This window comes from Suricata suricatta, chromosome 3 (genome assembly GCF_006229205.1).
Source record: "Suricata suricatta isolate VVHF042 chromosome 3, meerkat_22Aug2017_6uvM2_HiC, whole genome shotgun sequence".
NCBI classification, from domain to species: Eukaryota; Metazoa; Chordata; class Mammalia; order Carnivora; family Herpestidae; genus Suricata; species Suricata suricatta.
Window position 1 is genome coordinate 97,953,931 of NC_043702.1, and position 22,363 is coordinate 97,976,293.

General features: G+C 44.2%; 1 protein-coding gene across 1 annotated transcript in view; it reads left to right on the forward strand.

The window, feature by feature from the left end:
• Positions 1-21,885, forward strand: part of LOC115287038 (glycine cleavage system H protein, mitochondrial-like) — a 40,869-nt gene extending 18,984 nt beyond the window's left edge. Inside the window, exon 2 of the mRNA XM_029933327.1 lies at positions 21,304-21,885. Coding sequence (XP_029789187.1) covers positions 21,304-21,848 — 545 coding nt within the window. The 3' untranslated portion in view covers positions 21,849-21,885. The remainder of the gene's footprint in view (positions 1-21,303) is intronic.
• The last annotated feature ends 478 nt before the right edge of the window (positions 21,886-22,363 follow it).

Sequence of the window (22,363 nt, forward strand, 5' to 3'; positions counted from 1 at the left end):
TGTTCTTATAAAAGGGACCCAGAGAGCTCCCTCCCCTTTTCCCACTGTGTGAAGACACAGAGAAAAGATTGCCTTCTGAAAGCTGGGAAGTGAGTCTTTACCAGACACCAACCTACTGCTGTCTTAACCTTGGACTTCCCAGGCTTCAGAACTGTGAGAAACAAATGTCAGTGGTTGGAGCCACCCAGCATGTGATATTTTTATTTTAGCTATATGAAGGGACCAAGAGAGCCCCAGAGATTGCTCCGCTAGTTGTCCAGAATGGGGGTCCATATTGCTGTGGCTTACCTCTTCCTTCCCGGATCCCTCTCCATAGGCCTCCCACCTCTGCTCCCCACACCTTGCTCAGATGACTCACCTTGGACATACTTCTCTGGTTACACCCTGGTTCAATCTTTTGGGATCCTCTGGGACCCATCCTCTGGCTTCATCAGCTCAGATGCAGGAGGGATACAGCCTCCTTTCCCACAACCCAGCCTTCAGGACCAGAGCCAACCTCTCAGGTCACTCACCCTAGACCTTAGTTTCCTCATTCATAAAATAAGGGTGTTGAGCCAGATGCTCTTGAAAGTTCCCTCCAGTTTTGACATTCTGTGATTCTAAATATTATTATTGGCATATATAGAATTTTTGTTGTTCTTCTTTTGCAGAATGCAACCTGTGAAATCAGCCATGACACAGGTGGTTCTGAAGGAATGAGTCACTCTGGGGCAACCGAAACCCCAGATTAATTAATTCTTCTCCAAGTGTCTCCCATTTGTCTCACCTCCATTAACCTTTGAGTCTGTTTATTGTGAGAAGCCTGAGCAGGATTGAAGCAGAATGATTCCTGCCCAAGGTGTCAGTCAGCTGCCCCAGGGTTGTTCTTTGGGGAATGGGAAAAGCTGGGTGAAGAGATGGGGCAGAAGCCAGGACTCAGAAATTGTCAGGCTCCCTCATAGGGATGGAGCATGAGATACGGAATCTTTCTCTAAAACACCATTCCAAGTATCAGGCTCCCTGAAGGGGCTCCAGAGCATGGAAAACTCTAGCTGTACTGTACATTTGGTAGCCGCTAGCCACAAGAGGCTATTTAAAGTTACATGATCCAAGTTAAATATAAATTCAGTTCTTCAATAAAACTACCCATATTTCAGGGACTTAGTGGTTACATGTGGCTACTGACTACCATACTGGACATCACAGATAGAGAACACATCCATCATCACAATGGGATATATACAGCTCTCCTAAGGACATAGAAAATAAGACCAAGATCTCCCTGGCATCAGAAACACCAAAGTCGGCAATAACAAGATATCTTGAAGTCACACACCAGTCCACTCTGAAGATGTCCCAGCATCTTACAACATCCCATACCTCCTCTTGGACTCTGGTGGGCAGTTGGGCTGTGCTGTTGGAGGGCAACATGTCAAGATCAGAAGCTTAGAGTGGTCCCTGAAACCTCAAGCATTCTCCTTGTTCATAGAGCTCTCTGGAAGGATGGAAGTGAGAGATAGCTCAGGGAAGGGAATTCACACTTACTGAGCAGTTCCCACAAGCCAGAGTTGTGCCAGATGTTGTATGCATGTTGTTCATTTAATCCCTATACTAAGCTGTGAGGCCAGGCATGCTGTCACCCTCCTAATGACTCCTTGAAGTCAAGGACTGCTGAGGAAGTACTTGCCAAGTTCTTAGAACAGTGTCTGGGACATCGTAAACCATACGAGTGTTTATTAAAGAACTTGGATTCAGTATTCTAAGAAAGTTGGGGGCAGAGCCGAGGATAGAATCTGGCCTGCTGCCTATACTCCAGGGCTTTCTTCTACACCCACTAGCTGGGAAGTCTGACAAAGAGGACATCGTAATTGTTTTTAGTCATCCCATTCTGTCCTCCTGACTTCCTTTTTCCTCATCGTGGGCAGTCTTGGCGAGCTGTAAGCTATGATGCCCTCCCTGCCCTAACCAAGAGAGGAGTCTCTCTCTGCCAGGACTTTGAATTCTGAGCACAAAGACACAGGGATACAAAGCCCCATGGAATTCCCTCACCCCAGCATTAGTGCCTAGAAAAGTGAATTGAGCAAGTTCTACTGCCTGGGTCCTGAAAGCAGTCCTGTGATCTATTCTGTTCCCAACCTGGTTCTCCAGTGACCTGCCAGTTTTTGTGAGCTGCATGATAGGCCTTCATTCAATTTCCTTTTTGATAAAACTGGCCAGAGTTTCTGTAGCTTGCAATCAAAGAAGATTGATTGATGCTTCTTCAAAGGAATATGAAGTCACAACCCTGAAAAAGATGAAGGAGGAGAAAGAAAGAGGTGGAAGAAACTAGACTGGAAAAGGGAGCTGGGTCCCAGCAGCCATTTTTCTGTTCTTTGATGATCCCAAATGATTCTTCATGGATAGGCAGGAGGCATTGAAGAGTGACATGACACACTGAGTGATTAGCCCTAATTCTTCATCTTCCCTATATCTACACCTTTTGTCATGTGGTTTTGCTCCCATTAGAGGTGAAATATATTTCTCTACTCCTCGAGTTTGGGTTTGGCCATGTGACTTGCTTCTCCAAGGAGACATTAATTAGTGAGCATGATATGGGCAGAGGCTTAAAATATGCTTGCACATTTGGGCTGTGCTTCTGCGATGGCAATAAGAATCACAGTTCTAAGCCCTGTGGAGCAGATCTGAACCCAGATCTTACAGCCACCCTGTTGAGCCCACCTTGGATCAGCAGAATCCTAGCTAACCCACAGAAGCAAGAGTAGGAGTAAATGATTGTTGTTTTTGGCCACTGAGTTCTGGTGTAATTTGTTACACAGCATTAGCTAACTGATACAAGTAGATTGTAAATCAAAGTACTACAGTGTTCTCATAAACAGCATATTTATGAATAATAAGTTACCCTTTTTTAGTTTACTATGGGTCAAGTACTGTGTATTCATTTTGCAGGTGCTATTTCATGTAACCACCACCAACAGCCTTATAAGGCTAGTGCCTTAGTTATATTATAGTCAAGGGCACTGATACTCACACTGGATGAGTATTGCCAACATCATACAATTAGCTGGTGGCCACATTGAGATGCAGACCTAGGCACATCTGCCACTATACATTGTACATTTCATATCTCCTCCCTCCATCCTACTCCTTTCCTGGCTCTGACACTGGATTGAGATGATTCTATTCAAAATATCCCGAGCATGATATGTAGAATTTTAGGCCCAGGAATTTTATTCCAAGAACCAGTAGCAGGCAACCAGATGTTTGAAAGTGTGCTCCATTTCTCACTACGAACATGAAACTATTTGTTTAATAATAGTAACAGACCCTGAATGTCATCTCCTGCATTCTTTTTGTATCCGCAATTTAAAAACACAACTCTGCTATTTTCTGTCTTTAATTCCCATACCTGGCTAAAAAGTACTGTGAATTTTCATGTCTTCTAATTATATTGCCAATCGGTTTATTTCCCTCCATTCTTCCATCACCTCTTTCCTAGGTTACATGATCCTCTCCTCCTGGCTCTCCCATTTCCAATCTTGTCCTCCACAATCTATTCTCCGCTCCGCAGCCAGGGCGATCTTCCAAAATGCAAATTGGACCACCTTCTTCCTCTGTTTAAAGCACTTTAATGACCTCTCATTACTTTTAAAATAATGACAAATTACCTGCATGTGGCCTGCAAGCCCCTGTGTGACTTGGCCCCATCAGCCTCTCTAGCACCTTCTCCCACCATGCTCTCTCTTACCCGCTGTGCTCCAGACACTATGCACATTCTACTCTTCCCCAAATGTCCTGTGCCCTAGACTTCCTTTAATCACAGGGCCTTTGAACACTCTGTTCTTACTGGAACATTCTTCCCACCTCAGTCCTATCACCAGGTTAACTCTTACTCATCCTTCATAACACCCCTTGGTTTCCACTTCCCCTAACTAGCATCCCCTTCCCCAGACTAAGTTAGATTTCCTACCCTCCAAAATCTGCATTCTTTGTGGATATTTATGCATTTGCTGTATGATTATTGGATTAAGGCTCCTCATCCCAATGGGGCCATTAGGGTCATGAGTTGAAGGACCATGTCACTCATCATCTGCCTTCTACCTCCAGCCCTGGCACATACCTCACCCTGTAAGTAGTTGGTGAATGGATGAATACAAAATCAAATGTTACCCCCAGCTCACCCACAGCTACTGCCAAATCTGCGCCTCCTGCAGCCTTCCTCATCTTAGTCAGTGAGATTCCATTTTTCTGGTTCTCAGACCAGAGTTCTTGGAGTCATTCTTGACTACTTTCTTTCTCTCATATCCTGTGTCTAGTCTACCAGCAAATCCTATGTGCTCTACCTTTACCTCATGTCCATAATTTGAGCACTTGTCACCTTCGCCACTGCCCACCTTGATCCAAGGTAACATCATCTTTTGCCTGGATCATGGCAGTAACCTCCTACTCGCGCTTACCTTCTGCCGTCTCTTCTCAAGCCAGCATCCAGAGCGCCTGTGTTAAACTGTCAGTCTGAGCAGAGCCATCTCAGAACCCACCCATAGCTCCCATCTTAGAATCAAAATCAAGTCCCCACCCAGCATGCCCTTCTGATCTCATCTGGGGCTTTTCCCTCTCTCCCTTCTGTGTTGGCTTCTGGCCTCTTCGCTATGCAGAACATTCACACATGTTGTGATTTTGCTCCTGCCGTTACATCTCCCTGGAATGCTTGTCCCCCAGACAGTTACTCCACAGCCTTCTCTGCTTGCTTCAAATCTTTACTCAAAATTCCCCTTCTTAGCGAGGTCTTCCGCAGCGATCTTATTTGGAATTCAGCTCCATCCTGACAGTTCATCCCCCTTCCCACTTTCTTTCTTTCTTCCTCGGACTTACCACTTCGTCATGAACATATTTTTAACTGTTTTACTTGTTTGTTGACTGTCTACCTCACTAGAATACAAACTGTGTGGGGGGCAGAGAGTTTGTGAGCCTGCCCACAGCCGCATCCTCTAAGCCTAGACACTACGTACCACATAGTTGGTTCTCAGCAGATATTTGTTAAATGAATTAACAAATATCGTAGCTCAGCCAACCTTGCAAATCAGTCAGCTAATGGCCGACACTGGGGAGTCCTGCCTCTTAATCTGCCTGCTGATTCTCAGGAGGACCAAGCCTTTGCTCAGCTGTTAAAAGCTTTTTATTTCACTCCTGATTTAACTGCCTGAGGCCCACCCACCCAGAAGGTGATCGGCAGTACCACAGCCAGCCCCCTCCTGCTCCTTGGGACCTAGGGCTCTGTTCTGCAATTACAGGCCAGCTTTAGAGTCCATTCCCAGGACAGGGGACAAGGCTGACATTGGAGTGTAGATGAGGGGTATCTGCACCTCTCCAGAGAACAGTTTTGGTAGGGAAATAAGAAGGAGGGTTTGAGTTAAGTGGGAAGAGAAGGCAGAGTAGGGTGGGGGAAGAGCTCTGGGTAGAAAATGAAGAGTCCGAGTTAAGTGAGTTGCAGACCCCTGAGGTCACAGCTTTGCTGAGGCCTGGACTAGTCTGAGATACCAAGTGTCCCATCCTGTAAAGTTTGGAAAGCACAGTTGTGAAAGCATGTCCTGGGGAACAGTGACCAGGACCACAAGATTAAAGCATGAGGCCAGGTCACAGAGAGCCGACGCCGCACACTGAGGTTTGCCAATGAGTTCAAGAGCAGGAGGGGAGGTTGGTAGGCTGACATGATGGGATGGTTGCAGCAGGCCCACTCCGGAGAAGAGGGGAGAGGGGACTGTTCAGTGCTCGCCCTGGGCATCCTGCATGATGGGGCCACATTCAAGCCAAGCCTCCCGGGCAGCTGGTTTCCATGACCCTCCTCTAGGGGCAAGCTGGCAAAAAGTGCTCAGGGGAACTGAACTTCTTCTTCTTTTTTTTTAATGTTGTATTTATTATTGAGACAGAGAGAAACAGAGCATGAGCAGAAGAAGGTCTGAGAGAGAGAGAAACACAGAATCCGAAGCAGGCTCCAGCCTCTGAGCTGTCAGCACAGAGCCCGATGCGGGGCTCGAACCCACGAACCGTGAGATTGTGACCTGAGCCACAGTCGGCCACTTAACCGATTGAGGCACCCAGGTGCCCTGGGAACTGAACTTCTGCCTCTGTGTCCCTGAAATGGTTCAGGACCCCTTACTACCCTCTGATTCATGGACACCAAACTACACCACTTAAGTCCCTCCATTCTCTCCCACCCTCTGCTGCCAAGGACCTGGGCTCCTGGATGAAATAATAGAAAACCAAGTGCATTCTAATAGGCATTTCAACTGTCCTTTAGGTAGATCACTGGATGAAACACCGGGTGGGGGGAGGGGTATTGGTGAAGAAAGGCACTGAATCTTGGGCCCCTAAAGCCATTTCCTGTTCCTGCCTGAACTGGGACTTTTTTTTTTAATTGAGACAGAGAGAAATAGAGCATGAGCAAGGGAGGGTCAGAGAGAGAAGGAGACACAGAATCTGAAGCAGGCTCCAGGCTCTGAACTGTTAGCACAGAGCCTGATGCAGGGCTCAAACCCACGAACTGTGAGATCGTGACCTGAGCCGAAGTTGGCCATTTAACCGACTAAGCCACCCAGGCATCCCTGAACTGAGACTTCAAAACATCCTCTTGTGATGCTTGGATCCATAGGAAACCCTGTGGAAGTTTTCTCCTAAGGACCCTGTTAGAATTGTAGTCTGAGTGCTACGGGCAGGATGTGAGCTAACAGCCAGGAAATCCTATCCCCATATCTGCACTGTTGGACAAAAGTGCTGCAGCCAGGAATGACCAAAACAGTCAGCTCACATGAGACCCCAGCTCCCTCCAGGTGCCTGTCCGAAGGGGAGAACAGAGTCCCCATTGTCAGGTGCTCCAGAGGGTGACAGGGTTGGCTGAGCAGAATTCCAAATTACCCAGAACCACTTTTTAGTATAGCTGACCCTTGAACAACCCAGAGGTTATAGGTGTCGACCTCCTATGCAGTCAAAATTTCCCATATAAGTTTGCTCCCCCAAACTGAACTAATAGCCTACTGTTGACCAGAAGCCTTACCAATAGTCAAGTAACATATATTTTATATGTTATATGTATTATATGCTGTATTCTTACAATAAAGTAAGCTAGAGGAAAGAAAAATGTTATTAAGAAAATCATAAGAGGGGTCATCTGGGTGGCTCAGTTGGTTGAGCAACTGACTCTTGATTTGGGCTCAGGTCATCATCTCACAGTTGTGGGATTGAGCCCCCCCACGTCAGGCTCCATGCTGAGGATGGAGGCTACTGAAGATTTTCTCTCTCTCTCTCTTTCTCCCTGTTCTTCTGCCCCTCTCCCTTACTCGTATGCCCTCTCACTTTCTAAAATTAAAAAAAAAGAAAGGAAAATCATAAGAAGAAATACATTGACAGTACTGGACTGTATTTATTGAAAAAAAAAATCCACTTATAAGTGGACCCACACAGATGAAATCAGAGTTATTCAAGGGTCAGCTATATTTGGCTTTTATGAGATGGTAACACAAGGCAGCAAACAACTGGATATTGGCCAGAAGGTAATTTCCAAAGGCCATCAGCCAAACTGAATGCAAGTTAAATCCATGTTCAGGACTTCCTATGTCTTTGACATTGGACCAGGCTTCCGGGGACAGGGTCATGGAGAATCAGGGAGAAGCATGAGCTTGTGCCATGAGGCGCTGACCTGTGAGACAGAGGAGCCCAGGAGATGTGCGGGCTGTGGCGGGGACAGCACTGGGGAGGAGGGGAGAGGGACAGGCCCTGGAAGCCTGGCATGGGACAGGTGGTGCCAGATGGGGCAGGAAGGTCAAACGGTGACCCAGGCCAGCACACCAACAGGATTACAAATGTATATTGAGGGTGTGTGTGTCCAGAATAGAGTGTGAGGTTCCATTCGAGTTTACACACCTTATAATTAGGGTTTGCTAGTTTGCACGTCAGGCTTGTGGCAACGTTGTTGCCCTTGCAAAAGGGGAAGGCATATCCGCCCCTCTTCCACTCCGAATGCCGAGGGAGAACAATGATTGTTCAGTGCGTTCTCATCTAAATCATCTTTGTGCATTTGGATTTCACATTTTCTTTCAAATTGGAGATGCGAGTTAGTCTCTCTGCTAACAAAACACTTTCTTCATCCTACACCGAATCCCTCAGCAAATCCTCAAATATCTTTGCAAATCTCAAAGATATTAAGGCATTTAACTTTTTTTTTTCATTTAGACCTTTGAAGTGTGCTGTGACTGGAATAATTTCAGAGTTAAAACCCGTCGACTGCATAGAAAATTAAGGAGCCCGCCTGTCACCCTCGTAGCTGAGCTGATAACTAATTACTTATAGATTATAAGTCAAATTTCAGAAAGATAAATATTTAAATAAAACATATAATCATTTGGAAATACCGCTCCATGTTTTGTAATTATTGTCTTGAGAGAAATCATTGCTCAGATGGTGCGTTCCATCATCTCTGAGGGCCCGGCATCGCTAGGAGGGAGAGGAGGCGGGGGGGGGGGGGGGGGGGGGGGGGGGGGGAATGTTGGGTTATGCTTGCACTTGCGTGTGCGCTATACATGCTTTCATAAAGGGCAATGCGATGCTTAGAAATACTGCATCTGACTGGAAGGGGCACATCGATCACGGGTGCTTTATCTTCATCAGTCGTTTAGTTCCAGGAGCTAGGGCTTTGCTGGGGTGGGTGTGGGTGTGGGGGGTGTTCTGGAGAAGGAGGGAGGGAATGTAAGTTCCCTCCCTCCCGCAAGCTGTTGGCCAGGTCACAAATGCTCTGAACCCAGCCCTTCTCCAGTTTCTGGATCTTTTCTTCTCCAATACCCCATGCCTCCCTTTCTCTGGGCCTTGTTTGTAATGTTTCAAAACCCTTCACCTAGATCCATGCCCTCTCTGAGAACCATTTGAAATTAAGTTACAGACAGACATCCCCACATTCAGCCCTAATCCTCAGCATGAATCTCTACACGACCACTGCACAGCCCTTCCATGTAGGAAAATAAACATTAATTTTTCTAGGGTTCTCCAAATATCTTTTGTAGCTTCCTCCTGCCCTCCAGTCCCCCACCCCACCACACCACATCATTTTGTTGCTCAGCCCGTTTAACATCACGGACACTGGAAAACTCTCCCGATGGTATTTGTCTTTTATTACACTGATATTTGTAAAGATTTCAAGCCAGTTGTCCTATAAAAGCTCCCGCATCTGGATTTGTCTGATTGGTTCCTCATGATTAGATTTGGTGAGGCAGTTTTGCCAAGAATGTTACGTAAGTATTACTAGCGTTTCTAATTGTTTCACATCAGAAGATGCATAACTTCATGGTCCTCACAGGTGATACTTGATTGTTTGGTTAGAGCAGGGACTTCCAGACCCCTGCCCGTCACCATTCTCCCCCCACCCCTGCATCCTGGAATCATAAGCAATCTGTGTGGGGTGATCATTTAGGTTTATGCAAATATCCTATTGTCTGATGATTTTTTTCTCAAATCAAATTCTTTTATCATCCTTGATTAAATTCACCCGAATGAGTTACTATATTGCTGGTTACAAAATGATGATTTTTTTAATTCTACTGTTCCTTCCATATTTATTAGCTTGCATTCTTCCGGAAAGAGAAAATGCTAATGAATCACCCTTTCATTCCCCCCCACCTCTCTCTCTGTCTGTCTCTCTCTCTCTCTCTCTCTCTCTCTCACACACACACACACACACACACACACACACACACGCACCAACTTAACGGTGCCAAATTTCCCCTTAATAATATATTTATTAAAAAGATAAAAGACTAGTCCTTACATTTCTCTGTTTTGGGGGGGATCTTTATAGCTGCTACCCGACCTATTTATTTAAACAGTAGTCACTCAAAAAATAAAAAATAATTATCAAACATCTCCACCATGACAGCACTTGAGCTAGGCCCTGGGGATGCAATAGGGTTGCCAGTTAAAATACAGAATCCCAGGGGTGCCTGAGGGGCTCAGTCGGTGAAGTGTCTGACTTCAGCTCAGGTCATGATCTCACAGTTTGTTAGTTTCAGCCCCACAGTGGGCTCTGTGCTGACAGCTTAGAGCCTGGAGCCTGCTTCAGATTCTCTCTCTCTCTCTCTCTCTCTCTCTCTCTCAGAAATGAATAAACATTTTAAAATATATAGAATCATAGTTAAATTTGAATTTCATATACCCAAAAAATAATTTCATAGTGTAACTATGTCCCAAATTTATGTCCCACAAAATGTATTAATTGGGCACCTTGCATTTTTATTTGCCAAGTCTAGCAACCCTGAGATCCAAAGACAAATATACTGCCACTCCTTTCCCAAGGCGATCACAGCCAAAAAAGACATACAAACTCAAAACAAATAGAAGCAATAAAGCATTTTACGTGCTGTGCTAAAAATACTTGCAGGGCCTGATGGTAGTATGTGGAGTCAGGGAGATGGTTTAGAAAAGGCTGAGTTTTAAAAGCCAGTGAAAAATTTCTCATTAATTTCCCCCAATGAACAACAAGCAATGAGGAGACGGGTCTGCAGCATGCGGATTTAGGGATGAGAGAAGAGAGGAAACTCGGGAGCCGTGGTGGGGCAGTCGTAAGCCATGTTGAGGAGTTTGGGATTCACCCAGGAGGCCAATGAACTCCAAATATTTTTTTGTTGTCCCTTCCACCCCAAAATATCTTATCAACATTGCACAGTATATATATTTATAAATGTATGTTTATAAACGTAAACATAAATGTATGTACAGTGTTTTTTTAAGTTTATTTATTTGTTTTGAGAGAGGGAGAGAGCAAGCACATGAGAGGGGGAGGGGCAGAGAGAGAGGAAGAGAGGGAATCCCAGGCAGGCTCCGAGCCATCATTGCAGAGCCTGACTCAGGCCCGACCTCATGAACCATGAGATCATGACCTGAGCCGAAATCAAGAGGTGGACACTTAACCCACTGAGCCACCCCGGTGCTCCGAGTACACGTATAGTCTTGCTCAGGTGCCATCTACGTTATAAGCACAGACCAAATAATCTAGAGATCAACGAGATAGGAAGTAGCTATACATACAAGTTTCAACACTTACCTCTTGCACACTTTTGGGACTGATGCAACCCCCTTTGGGGACCCCTGTTATAAGTTAGGGATAGTGTTTCCTTCTAGGGAAGGATGAAAAGAAAACTGAAAGAGAAATATCTTGTATTTGTTTTAGTATTCATTAATGTCATGTCCCTCAACCGACTGTCATTTCACCAGTGGGACCCTTGGCCAGGTGTCTGGGAGGGCCTGAGTCAGGCCCATAGACAACATTTCCGGGGACACCCCAGGCACGATGTGTGTGTCTCCTCACCGGGTGGCTGCTTCACTGACAGGCTCAGCACATACTCCCCTGTGGCCCGGGCTCCCATGACCCCAGTCTCTTGCCTTCACTCCTGGTGTCCCTGTCTGGCCTAGAGAAATCAGTTCTCCACTCCCAGACAGAGTGATCAAAAACTTTCAAAAGTTTTCCAGAATAGAAATGAAACTTCCTACCACAGGTCCTTGTCCTCTGACTTCACCCACAACTCTACTTTCTTCACCCAACCGACCTGGTCTTCTGTTGCTCCTCAGACACGAGTGCTTCCTTCCCACTTCATGGCCTTTGCACCTGTTGGCACCCTGCCTGGCACACTGTTCCCTGATGCATGAACAGCCTGCTTACTTCAGGTCCCCTCAGAGAGGTCATTCCACATGCACCCCTCTCTGTATGATACCCACTCCGGCACCCACTGCTCTTAGCTACTGTGTTGTTCCTCCTTGATCTTGACATCTTGTAATGTACCATATACTGGGTTGTTTTGCTTATTTATTTCGTTGCTTAATATTAGCCTTTCCTATAGACTGTGACCTTCTTGATGGCAGGGACTCCTGTTGTATTCGCTGCCTGGCACATGGTGAATGCTCCACGAATATGTGTTGAAATAAAGGATAGAGGAAGGGAGGGAGGGTAGGAAAATGAAAGAATTACCTTCCACACAAATGTGAGAACAACTACCATGTCCCCAATAAATAATCAACAAGTGCTTTTAGTGTGTGGAGATCCATGGGGCATCAGGTGGGGAGATACAAAAAGTTCAGTGCTGGGACGCCTGGGGCTTAGTCTGTTAAGCATCTGACTTAGGCACAGATCATGATCTCATGGTTCATGAGTTGGAGCCCTGCATTAGGCTCTATGCTGTCAATGCAGAACCTGCTTGGAATTCTCTCTCTCTCTGTCTCTCTCTCTCTCTCTCTCTCTCTCTCTCTCTCTCTCTCCCCCTGTTTGCACGTGCTCCTTCTCTCTGTCTCAGAATAAAAACTAAACTAAAAAAAAAAGTTTGGCACCTAAGGGGTCTGAGCTCTGGGCACCCAGTCTTCTTCCTTGGGCAGCGGCTTCTCCCCTGAGCGCTGCCAGCCCTCCAATGTGCCTCTGCACTGTGACCTCTGAACCCTGTCCTCTCCCAGTCCTCCACAAATAATGCCCAGACCTCCAAGTGGAAAAGCAGCAGGCATGGGAGGGCCCTTGTCCAGTCCTGGGATTGACTGCAGGTAGGGCCTTGACTTTTCAGAATTCTGCCACTCTGTCTGGGTTCATAGTGGGAGCACTTTGTGACTCAGGTGCACATGGGCGGATTAACCCCCTCTGAACCTATGTTTCCCCACCTGGAAAAATGAAGGTGGAGCTGCGTGCCTTGAGGAGTGAAATTGCACCCAAGTGAGGTCATGAACACAGTGTTGGGCCTAGGCGCCACCTAGGAGAGGCTCCACAAACATCTACTGTCATAGGATTACTTTCATTACAGTTGGTATTGTTTGTACTAAGGCATCGTGTGCCTCTGGTGGACGCTTATCCATGTGCACACCACCCACATCAAGGTGTAGACCATCCCCTGAGCCCATGCACCTAGATGTAGCTCCAGTCCTGATCCCAGGCACTCAGATTAACTTCACCTTGTCTTGAACCCCATGTCAATGGAACCATCCCTCACAGGCTCATCTGCGTCTGGCTTCTGTTTGTTGCTCACGTTAGGTCTGTGAGACTTACCCACATGACTCTCTAGGTTGTGGTATATATCTGAGGCTTTTCCTGCCATTCTGTGCTGTGCCTTGGCCGCGGTCTGGAACTCCTGGTCTGCCCACTCTTGGGGAAGGGAGCCCAATGTTCTCCACGTTGGCTCCGGGTTTTGAATCAACCTTCTTAATGCTCCTTTGGCCATCTCAAAGCCATTCTAGCAGACATCAGCTTGTATTTTCTTACCATTACTTAACACATGCCTTTTATACCAAAAGGCTGTATCTCTCACAGAGCCAAGGGAGTCCTAGATGAGGTAACTAGCAAGTAACACAGGAAGGACATCATTAAGCTCTGACTGCTTCTGGTTCTGAGGGAAGGGAGCCCAGTGGAGGGGAGAGCCCAGAGCAGGTGAGTCTGACATCTTGATGTGGCTTAGATGGGCAAGGGGGGCTAGAAGGGGGTGGGCAGTGCGGGCAAGAGGAAGACAAGAATTAATGAGAAACAGAAAATAATTTAGCAGGACAGCAAGTCCCTGGAGACAAATTCCTTCTCCAAATGTCTCATTTGTCCAGAGGAGATGAGGAAAGTCTATGGCAGAAAGGCTGGCCTCGCGAATTTCATTTCCCTTATGCTATTCAGATTTCCAATGTGATCAATAAAAGTACAATTAGCGCACCAGATAGCATCAGATGTTTTTAACCTTTAGGTGGTGGTAACATGCATATTAAGGTTCTGCCTCTGCTGTGCCACCTTTCATGTGGGTAAGATAAGTCATCGCCACATTTGACATTTGATGTTATAATTTTAACATACTTTAAAAAATTCAGATAAAGATTATTTCAATTTTTTAAAGCTGGGAGCCAGATGTAATTGCCTTGCTCTGGACTTTAGATCTAAATCATTCTGCCAACTCATCCTGTAGTTATTAAGGACTTTATCATTGGAATGTGTACTGCATACGCCATAGGTTACAATGCCTCAGAGGGCTGGAAGTAAACTTCTGATTTCTCCTACGATAAGGAATGACTTTTAATATAGAAATCATGAAGACTTCGCTTAGTAAATTGTTCAATCAACTAATTAATCAATCCATCTACAAATCTGTGGGGATGCCCACTGTACGTCTAGGATATCATGTTCCCTGCACTAAACAGCTTTCAACGTGAACGGGAGAAGACAAGAAACAGACTTGGAACTTTTTGTATCATGGTGCCTGAAACTGGGTATACAGTGGTGCTCCATAAATGATTGCTAGGTGAATGTTGAGTAGAACAATAGTGGAAAACATGAGGTTGCACAGGACAAGCTGGACCTACCACAGCAGCACATGGTTTTGATGTCCTGTGTTATTTCCGCTCAGCTCACATCCAATTTTGTTGCATCTGGGGGGCCCTGGCTCAAGCTGACAAGGCTCATGCCAGGTAACTCTAGTCTCCCTTTTCATGCCTCAGGACCTGCTCTGCAGGAGAGTCTACTCACCCTGCGAGCAAGTGCAGCCCATAAATGCTGGGAGTTAAAGCTCCCAGGCCAACCCCCAACCTATGGGATGGGGAGAAATGGATAAATGCTTCAATTTTTATCCTCAGTGGAAAGTTTTGGGAGGTGCTCTGCACAGTTCACAGAGGTCCCAGCAGACCAAGCCCCTGGTGCCTCAATAAGCCACATTTCCATTGGCTTTTCCTCCACCCCCATCCACCAAATCCCTTACTCCAATTTCATTTGGGACCACCTCTCAAATAAACTTCCTGCATCCATGTCTTGTTTTTGGCTATAATTTCAGGATGGCCAATCTAGACACCTAAAGAAGCTAATTTTCATAAACCATTCAGGAAGTTTGTCTTTATTTCCTTAGAGGCACAGCTCATAGTTAAGTGATGCACTGCTGAGCACAGCCTCTGCATGCTGAGGTCCTCACAGCAGCACTGGTCTGGGACAATCAGGGCACCCTCATGGAGGGATAGGTACTTGCATGGGCCTGGACTTGGGTGGAGGACTAGAGGAGGACCATTTCAGAAGAGAGGACATTGAGTGAAGTTGCAGAGGTAGAGATGAGTGTTGCCTGTGCCTAGGACCATGAGGAGCCTGTAAGCTGGAGGAGAAGCCAAAGTCATCCAGGTGCAGAGTAAGGTTAGACAGAAGCATGGTAGCTGACCCTGGAGGGATTGCTTTGGGCTTTATTTCCACATTAATGGCAAACCAAATCACCATGAGGAATACACACACACACACACACACACACACACACCTCAATGAAATGCACACAAATTGTGTGCGGATGCACAGACAGGTACCAAAAGAAGTTTGCTGCAGTACAGAAAGGAGAATTACAGAGCCTTGGAGCAATAAGAAATCTTTGTGAAGGACTGACCAATGAACAGTCTGAGTACCATTGCTTCCCAGCTCTGTATCCACATATATCACCCACTGACTTGCTGAGCCCAGAGGTGGCTTCCTAAACTTACTCATCCCCATGTCTAGACAGCCACTACCGGTCTACTAGAGCTATCTTCCCAGGTCTAATTCAACCTTGATTCGGGACAGAGACACATGTCTCCTGAGTTATGTCACCCAATAGGTGAACAGGAAGTCTTTTCTCAAATATTTCCAGTGATTAGAGGCTCACCTCTCCATATGAAAGTCCATGCTGTTGGTGAGGAATTTGCATTATTAGAAAGTTTTGAGAGCCACTAAATGATCTAGTCATTCTTTCGTATGAAGCTTAGCAGATAATTGATGGCCATTTTCAGCCCCTACCCTTCTCAATAGCATTCCCTTGGAACCACGTGCAGGTTGTAATCTCTAAAATGGAATAAGATCAGTTGGTCATGCCAGGGTATGTTACTCAAAAACCACTGCTGGCCTACAGTGGTCTAGGCTTTGATTCTAGTTGTTCACGAACCACTGGAGGATGACAGTAGTTGCTGGCTGCATGAGGTCTTGGAAGGTTTCTAGGGAGTCAGAGAAGAACATCTATGGTCAAAAGGTAGGAGAACTGACTTCAGCAAATGGTGCTGGGAGAACTGGACAGAACATGCAGAAGAATGAAACTGGACCACTTTCTTACCACACCATACAAAAAAATAGATTCAAAATGGATAAAAGACCTAAATGTGAGACAGGAAACCATTAAAATCCTACAGGGATCAACCTCCTTGTCCTAGGCTACAGTAACTTCATACTTGACATGTCTCTTGAGGCAAGGGGAATAAAAGCAAAAATGAACTATTGGGACCTTATCAAGATAAAAAGCTTCTGCACAGTGAAGGAAACAATCAATAAAACTAAAAGGCAACTGACATATTGGCAGAAGATATTTGTAAATAACATATCAGATAAAGGATTAGTATCCAAAATCTATAAAGAACTTACCAAACTCAACACTCAAAAAAAAAAAAAAACCCAAATAATCCAGTGAAGAAATGGGCAGAAAACATGAGTAGACACTTTTCCAAAGAAGACATCCATCCAGATGGCTAACAGACACAGGAAAAGATTTTCAACATCACTCACTGTCAGGGAAATACAACTCAAAACCAAAATGAGATACCACCTCACACCATTCAGAGTGGCTAAAATAAACAACTCTGGAAACAACAGGTGTTGATAAGATGTGGAGAAAGGGGAATCCTTTTGCACTCTTGGTGGGAATGCAGACTCGTACAGCCACTCTGGAAAATAGTATGGAGATTCCTAAAAAAATTAAAAATAGGACCACCCTATGACCCAACAATTACACTACTAAGAATTTATCCAAAGGATACGGGAGTGCTAATTTGAAGGGACACGTGTACCCCAATGTTTATAGCAGCACTATCCACAATAGCCAAATTAGGGAAAGAGCCCAAATTCAACCAAATGATGAATGGATAAAGAAGACATGGTATATATACACAATGGAATACTACTTGGCAATGAAAAGGAATAAAATCTTGCCATTTGCAACAACGTGGAAGAAACTGGAGGGTATTATGCTAAGCAAAATGTCAGTCAGAGAAAGACAGATATCATATGATTTCATTCATATGTGGAATTTGAGAAACTCAACAGATGAACATGGGGGAAGGGAAGGGAAAATAATATAAAAACCAAAGATGAAGGCAAACCATAAGAGACTCTTAAATATAGAGAACAAACTGAGGGTTGCTGCAGCAGGGTGGAGGGGCGTAGGTGGGTTAAATGAGTGATGGACATTGAGGAGGGCATTTTTCGGGATGAACACTGGGTGTCTTATGTAAGAGAGGAATCACTAGGTTCTACTCCTGAAGCCAAGTCTACATTGTATGCTAACTAACTTGAAAGTAAATTTTTTTAAAAAGGAGACTAAGAGAAGTATTCTATTAGCCTCCTTAGGAATAAATTGAGAGCTATGCTTTACCTTAGAGGAGGACTCTATATCTATACAGTCCAGGATAGTTCTGAAAGCCTCTTTGGCCATGTGGCTCTGAGGCAAGATAGTAACCACCTTGCAGGACTTTGAGGATTAAACACTTCAACATACATTAGTGTGCGTAGCATAGAGCATGGCTCTTGCAAATAATTCATTCTGTTCTGATCCCAAAGGGGCCATCAACTCGTGTGTTGATCTGGGATCTGTAGTTTCCTAACTACACCTCAACAATTCAAATTAGTGTTCAGCAAAGAAGATAATTTTATCAGAAAGGAGCAGAGATACCTCAGAAATCTGGGGGGCCGTGGCAGCAGCAACTGAGAACCTTCCTAACAGAGATGGTAAATACTTCTGTCTAAAGGACTTCTTCCCCAGGTGCTGCCACCACAAACCTCCAAAAGCAGACCAGCTTTTGCTCACTCCAGGCCCTGGCAGGAAACAGCCATCCAATCCCCCGCTCCAGGGCTCCCAATGGAAATTCCCAGAATGGTTTTTATTTGCCTAGCTTGGGTCAGGGTTCCACCCTTGTCCAACGGGCTGTGATGAAGGAGGGTTGGGATCACATTTTATAACATGACTATGGAGACTCCGTCTTGGGAGGGTGCAGTTATCAGAGAGGAAATGTGTAGGCTGCTAAGGCATCCCAAAATGTGTCTACTGGAGTTGTGATAAAAACTTCACATCTTTTTCATATTATGTAGATCATATATGAAACAGTTCACTTAGTTATAAAGGATGTGTAGGGAGTTGGTAGGTAAGGGGGTGGGGATCAGTGAACTTGAAAAACCCCTCTAAATGTCACTGAGAAGATTAAAAGGGTGAGGATAGCCAAACAAATTTGATTTAAAGAGTATATGTAGATGAATTTGCCTCACCATTTATTAAGCACACTGTAAAGCTATAAAAAGTATAAAGGTTAATACTAATACAGCAAGAGACTAACAAACCACTCCAATTAGGGACTATATTTATAAAATTCCCAACTATCTGCAAAGGCCAGAAACATACATATACATTTGTTATATAAGAAAAGTATTGTGGCAAACTCATAGAGGCAAAGAAAGGAGAATTTAATTTTTTTTAAGTTGAGATAATTTAGTAACAATTAGGGAGAGAAGACGGATCTTGACTGAACATCATACATTGACACAAACTCCAGATGAATAAAAGGTTAGTTATAAATACAAACCCACACAAAGAGAAGAAAACCTAGAGGATGTGAGGATTAAAGAAAGCCAGAACCTCAAACTAAAGTCAGTACATTTGACTACATAAAATGAAGAACCTCTACACTTTATTGTTTTATTTTTTATTTTAGAGAGGAAGGGTGGGGGAAAGGGTTAGAGGGAGCGAGAAATTCTCAGCAGGCTTCATACTGTCAGTGCAGAGCCCGACGCAGAGTCTGGTCCCACGACCCTGGGATCGTGATCTGAGTCAAAATCAAGAGTCAGATGCTCAACTGACTGAGCCACCCAGGCACCCCCAAGAACCTCTGCACTTTAGAATAAGAGATTCCAGGGCACCTGTGTGGCTCAGTTGGTCAAGTGTCTGACTCTTGCTTTCAGCTCAAGTCATGAACTTGCAGTTTGTGAGTTCAAGCCCCACATCGGGCTCCATGCTGACAGTGCAGACCCTGCTTGGGATTCTCACTCTCCCACTCTTTCTGCCCCTAAACCTCTCACTCTCTCTGTCTCTCTCTCAAAACAAATAAATAAACTTAAAAAAAAATTTTAAACAAGAAACACCAAAACAGAATTAAGAGGGAAGCGGACAAATTGAGAAGACTACTTCCATGATGATGACAAAGTTTTAATACCTAAAATGATAAAGTGTTCTTATAAATTAACAAGAAATAAATGAGCAGAAGACATGATCAGTCAATTCCAAAGGAAAAAATAAAAAAATGTAAACAGTATATGTTTGAGAAAATGGGTAACCTCATTAGTTAGTAAGCCAGCAAACATACCAAAACATCAGCTTCAGTGACTTACCATTTCCCCGCGCGGGACCGGCAGAGGCATGTCTGTCCAGCAATACTCCACGTTGAAGGAGGTCTGATGAACTAGACACGGTGGTTGGTAGACCATTTCTGGGATAACTTGGCAACTTATAAAAAGAGTTTTGACTTTGTCAGAACCTATCCTAAGAAAATAACTATCAATGGATGCAGTGTCTATATGCAAGAATGTTCATCTCTGTACTGACTCCTGTACTAAAACAATTCAAATGCCCATCAATAAAGTTCTGACTAAGCTAAATGTGGTTTACTTGCATAGTGAAATATTATGTAGCCTTCCTAAGTACATTTTAAATGAGTGTTTACTGACCAAAGAAATTTATCCCTAATATACTGTTAGCAGGTAATGGGATCTAATTTACATATGATCGAATTAACCCATTTGAAATCTACAGTTTAAAGGGTTTTTTTTTAGCGTGTCCACAGAGTTATGCAACAGTCAATTTTAGAACCTTTTCATCACCTCAAAGAGAAAACCTGAACCCATTCAGAATCACTTCTCATTCTTCCACCTAACCCCCAGCTCTGGGCCACCCCTAACCTTTTTTCTGTCTTTATAGGCTTACCTATTCTATACATTCGGTATCAGTGGAATGACACAACATATGGTCTTTAAATTTTTTTTAATGTTTTATTTATTTTTGAGAGACAGAGTATGAGTAGGAAAGGGGCAGAAAGAGAGGGAGACACAGAATCCAAAGCAGGCTCCAGGCTTTGAGCTGTCAGCACAGAGCCTGACGCAGGGCTCGAACTTATGTACTATGAGATTAAGACCTGACTCAAAGTCAGACACTTAACCGACTGGGCCACCCAGGCGCCCCAACATGTGGTCTTTTAATAATTGGTATCTTTCATTTAACACAATGTTCCCAAGTTTCCTCCATGTTACAGCATGCATCAGGACTTTTTAGTGCTGAATATTCTATTGAACGGCTATGCCACATTTTCTTCATCCCTTCATCTATTAATAGACATTTGAGTTATTTCTACTTTTTGGCTATTGTGAATAATGTTGATATTCACATTTTGTTTGGATGTAAGTGTTCATTTCTCTTGTGTATACAAATAGGAGTAGAATTCTTAGATAACATGGTAACTCGATGCTTAACTGTTTGAAAAACTGCCAAATGTTTTCTAACTTAGATCCATCATTTGACATTGCCACCGGCAGTATTAGAGGACTCCAATTTCTCCACACCCTTGTCAACACTTGCCACTATTTGTGGTTTTGATTCTAGCCATCCTAGTGGATGTGAAGTGGTATCTCATTGTGGTTCTGATTTGCATTTTCCTGATGGCTAATGCTATTGAGCATGTTTTCATGTGCTTGTTGGCCATTTGTATATTTTCTTTGGAGGAACGTCTTTTCAGATCCTTTGCCTCTTTTTTAATTGGTTTACTTATCTTTATAGTATTGAATTAGAAGAGTTCTTTATATATTTTGGATATAAGCCACTCATCAGATATATGATTTGCAAATTTCCGATTCTATGCGTTTTCTTTTTTATGATATTAGTTGCAGCACAAAAGTCCTTAACTCTGATTAAGTGCAATTTATCTATTTTTTTCTTTTTCTCGCTTGTGCTTTTCTTGTATCTAAGAAGTCTTTCTCTAAAGCCAGATCATGAAGACTTACTCCCATGTTTTTCCTGCAACAAGTTTTATAATTCTGGCTCATAAATTGAGATGTCTGATTCAGATTGAGTGTTGTGTATAAGAAAAAAATCCAACTTCATTCTTTCTTTTGCAAGTAGCTTTCCAGTTGTTCCAACACCATTTGTTGAAAATTCTTTTCCCATTGAACTATCCTGGTGCACGTTGAAAAGCAAACGATCCAGTCCGGGGCCACCCGGCCCGGCCCCGCCCCCGTCGTCCTGGATTCCCGAGACGCAGCACTGCGACCCCGCCCCTCTGCGAACTGGGAGCTAAGAGCTGTGCGGAGCGTGCGGCTCGAAGCCCGCAGCCTGCCCGCCGCTTCCACGCCCGCTGCGCCCTGCCTGCCACCGCCTGGGGGGCTGAGGGCGGGCGCGATTCGGACGCTGCGCATGGGCTCCGCTCTGCTGTCTGTGCGTAAATTCACAGACAAACACGAATGGATAACAGAAAATGGTATTGGAACAGTGGGAATCAGCAATTTTGCACAGGAGGCTTTGGGAGATGTTGTTTACTGTAGTCTGCCTGAAGTTGGGACAAAATTGAACAAACAAGAGGAGTTTGGTGCTTTGGAAAGTGTGAAAGCTGCTAGTGAACTCTATTCTCCTCTATCAGGAGAAGTAACTGAAATTAATGAAGCTCTTGCAGAAAATCCAGCACTTGTCAACAAATCTTGTTATGGAGATGGTTGGCTGATCAAGATAACAATCAGTAATCCTTCAGAACTGGATGACTTAATGAGGGAAGAAGCATATGAGAAATACATAAAATCTATTGAAGAGTGAAAATGGAACCCCTAATAAACTGGTATGAAACAACTTAAAAAAAAAAAGGAAAAGCAAATGATCGTTAAGTGTGAAGGGGTTTCTTTTTGGCATCTCAGTTTTATACCACTGCTCTATATGCCCATATTTATGCCCAAACCACATTCTCTTGATTAGGTAACTTGGTAGTAGGTTTTAAAATCACAAAGTGTTTATCCTCCAAATATGTTCTTCTTCAAGATAGTTTTGAGTTAGCCTGGGTTTCTTAATTATCATATGAAGTTTAGAGCCAACACTCTAATTTCTGCAAAAAAAAAAAAAAAAGCCAAGTGGGATTCAGATCAGGTTCTCATTCAACCTATAGATCAGCTTGGGGCATACAGTCATCTAAGAAATATGAAGCCTTCCTATCCATAAACATGGGCTATCTTTCTATTTATTTAAGGCTTCTTTAATTTCTTTACAAAGTATTTTGTAGTACTCAGAGGTAAGTCTTACACTTTGTTCCATTTATTCCTAAGTATTTTATTCTTGAT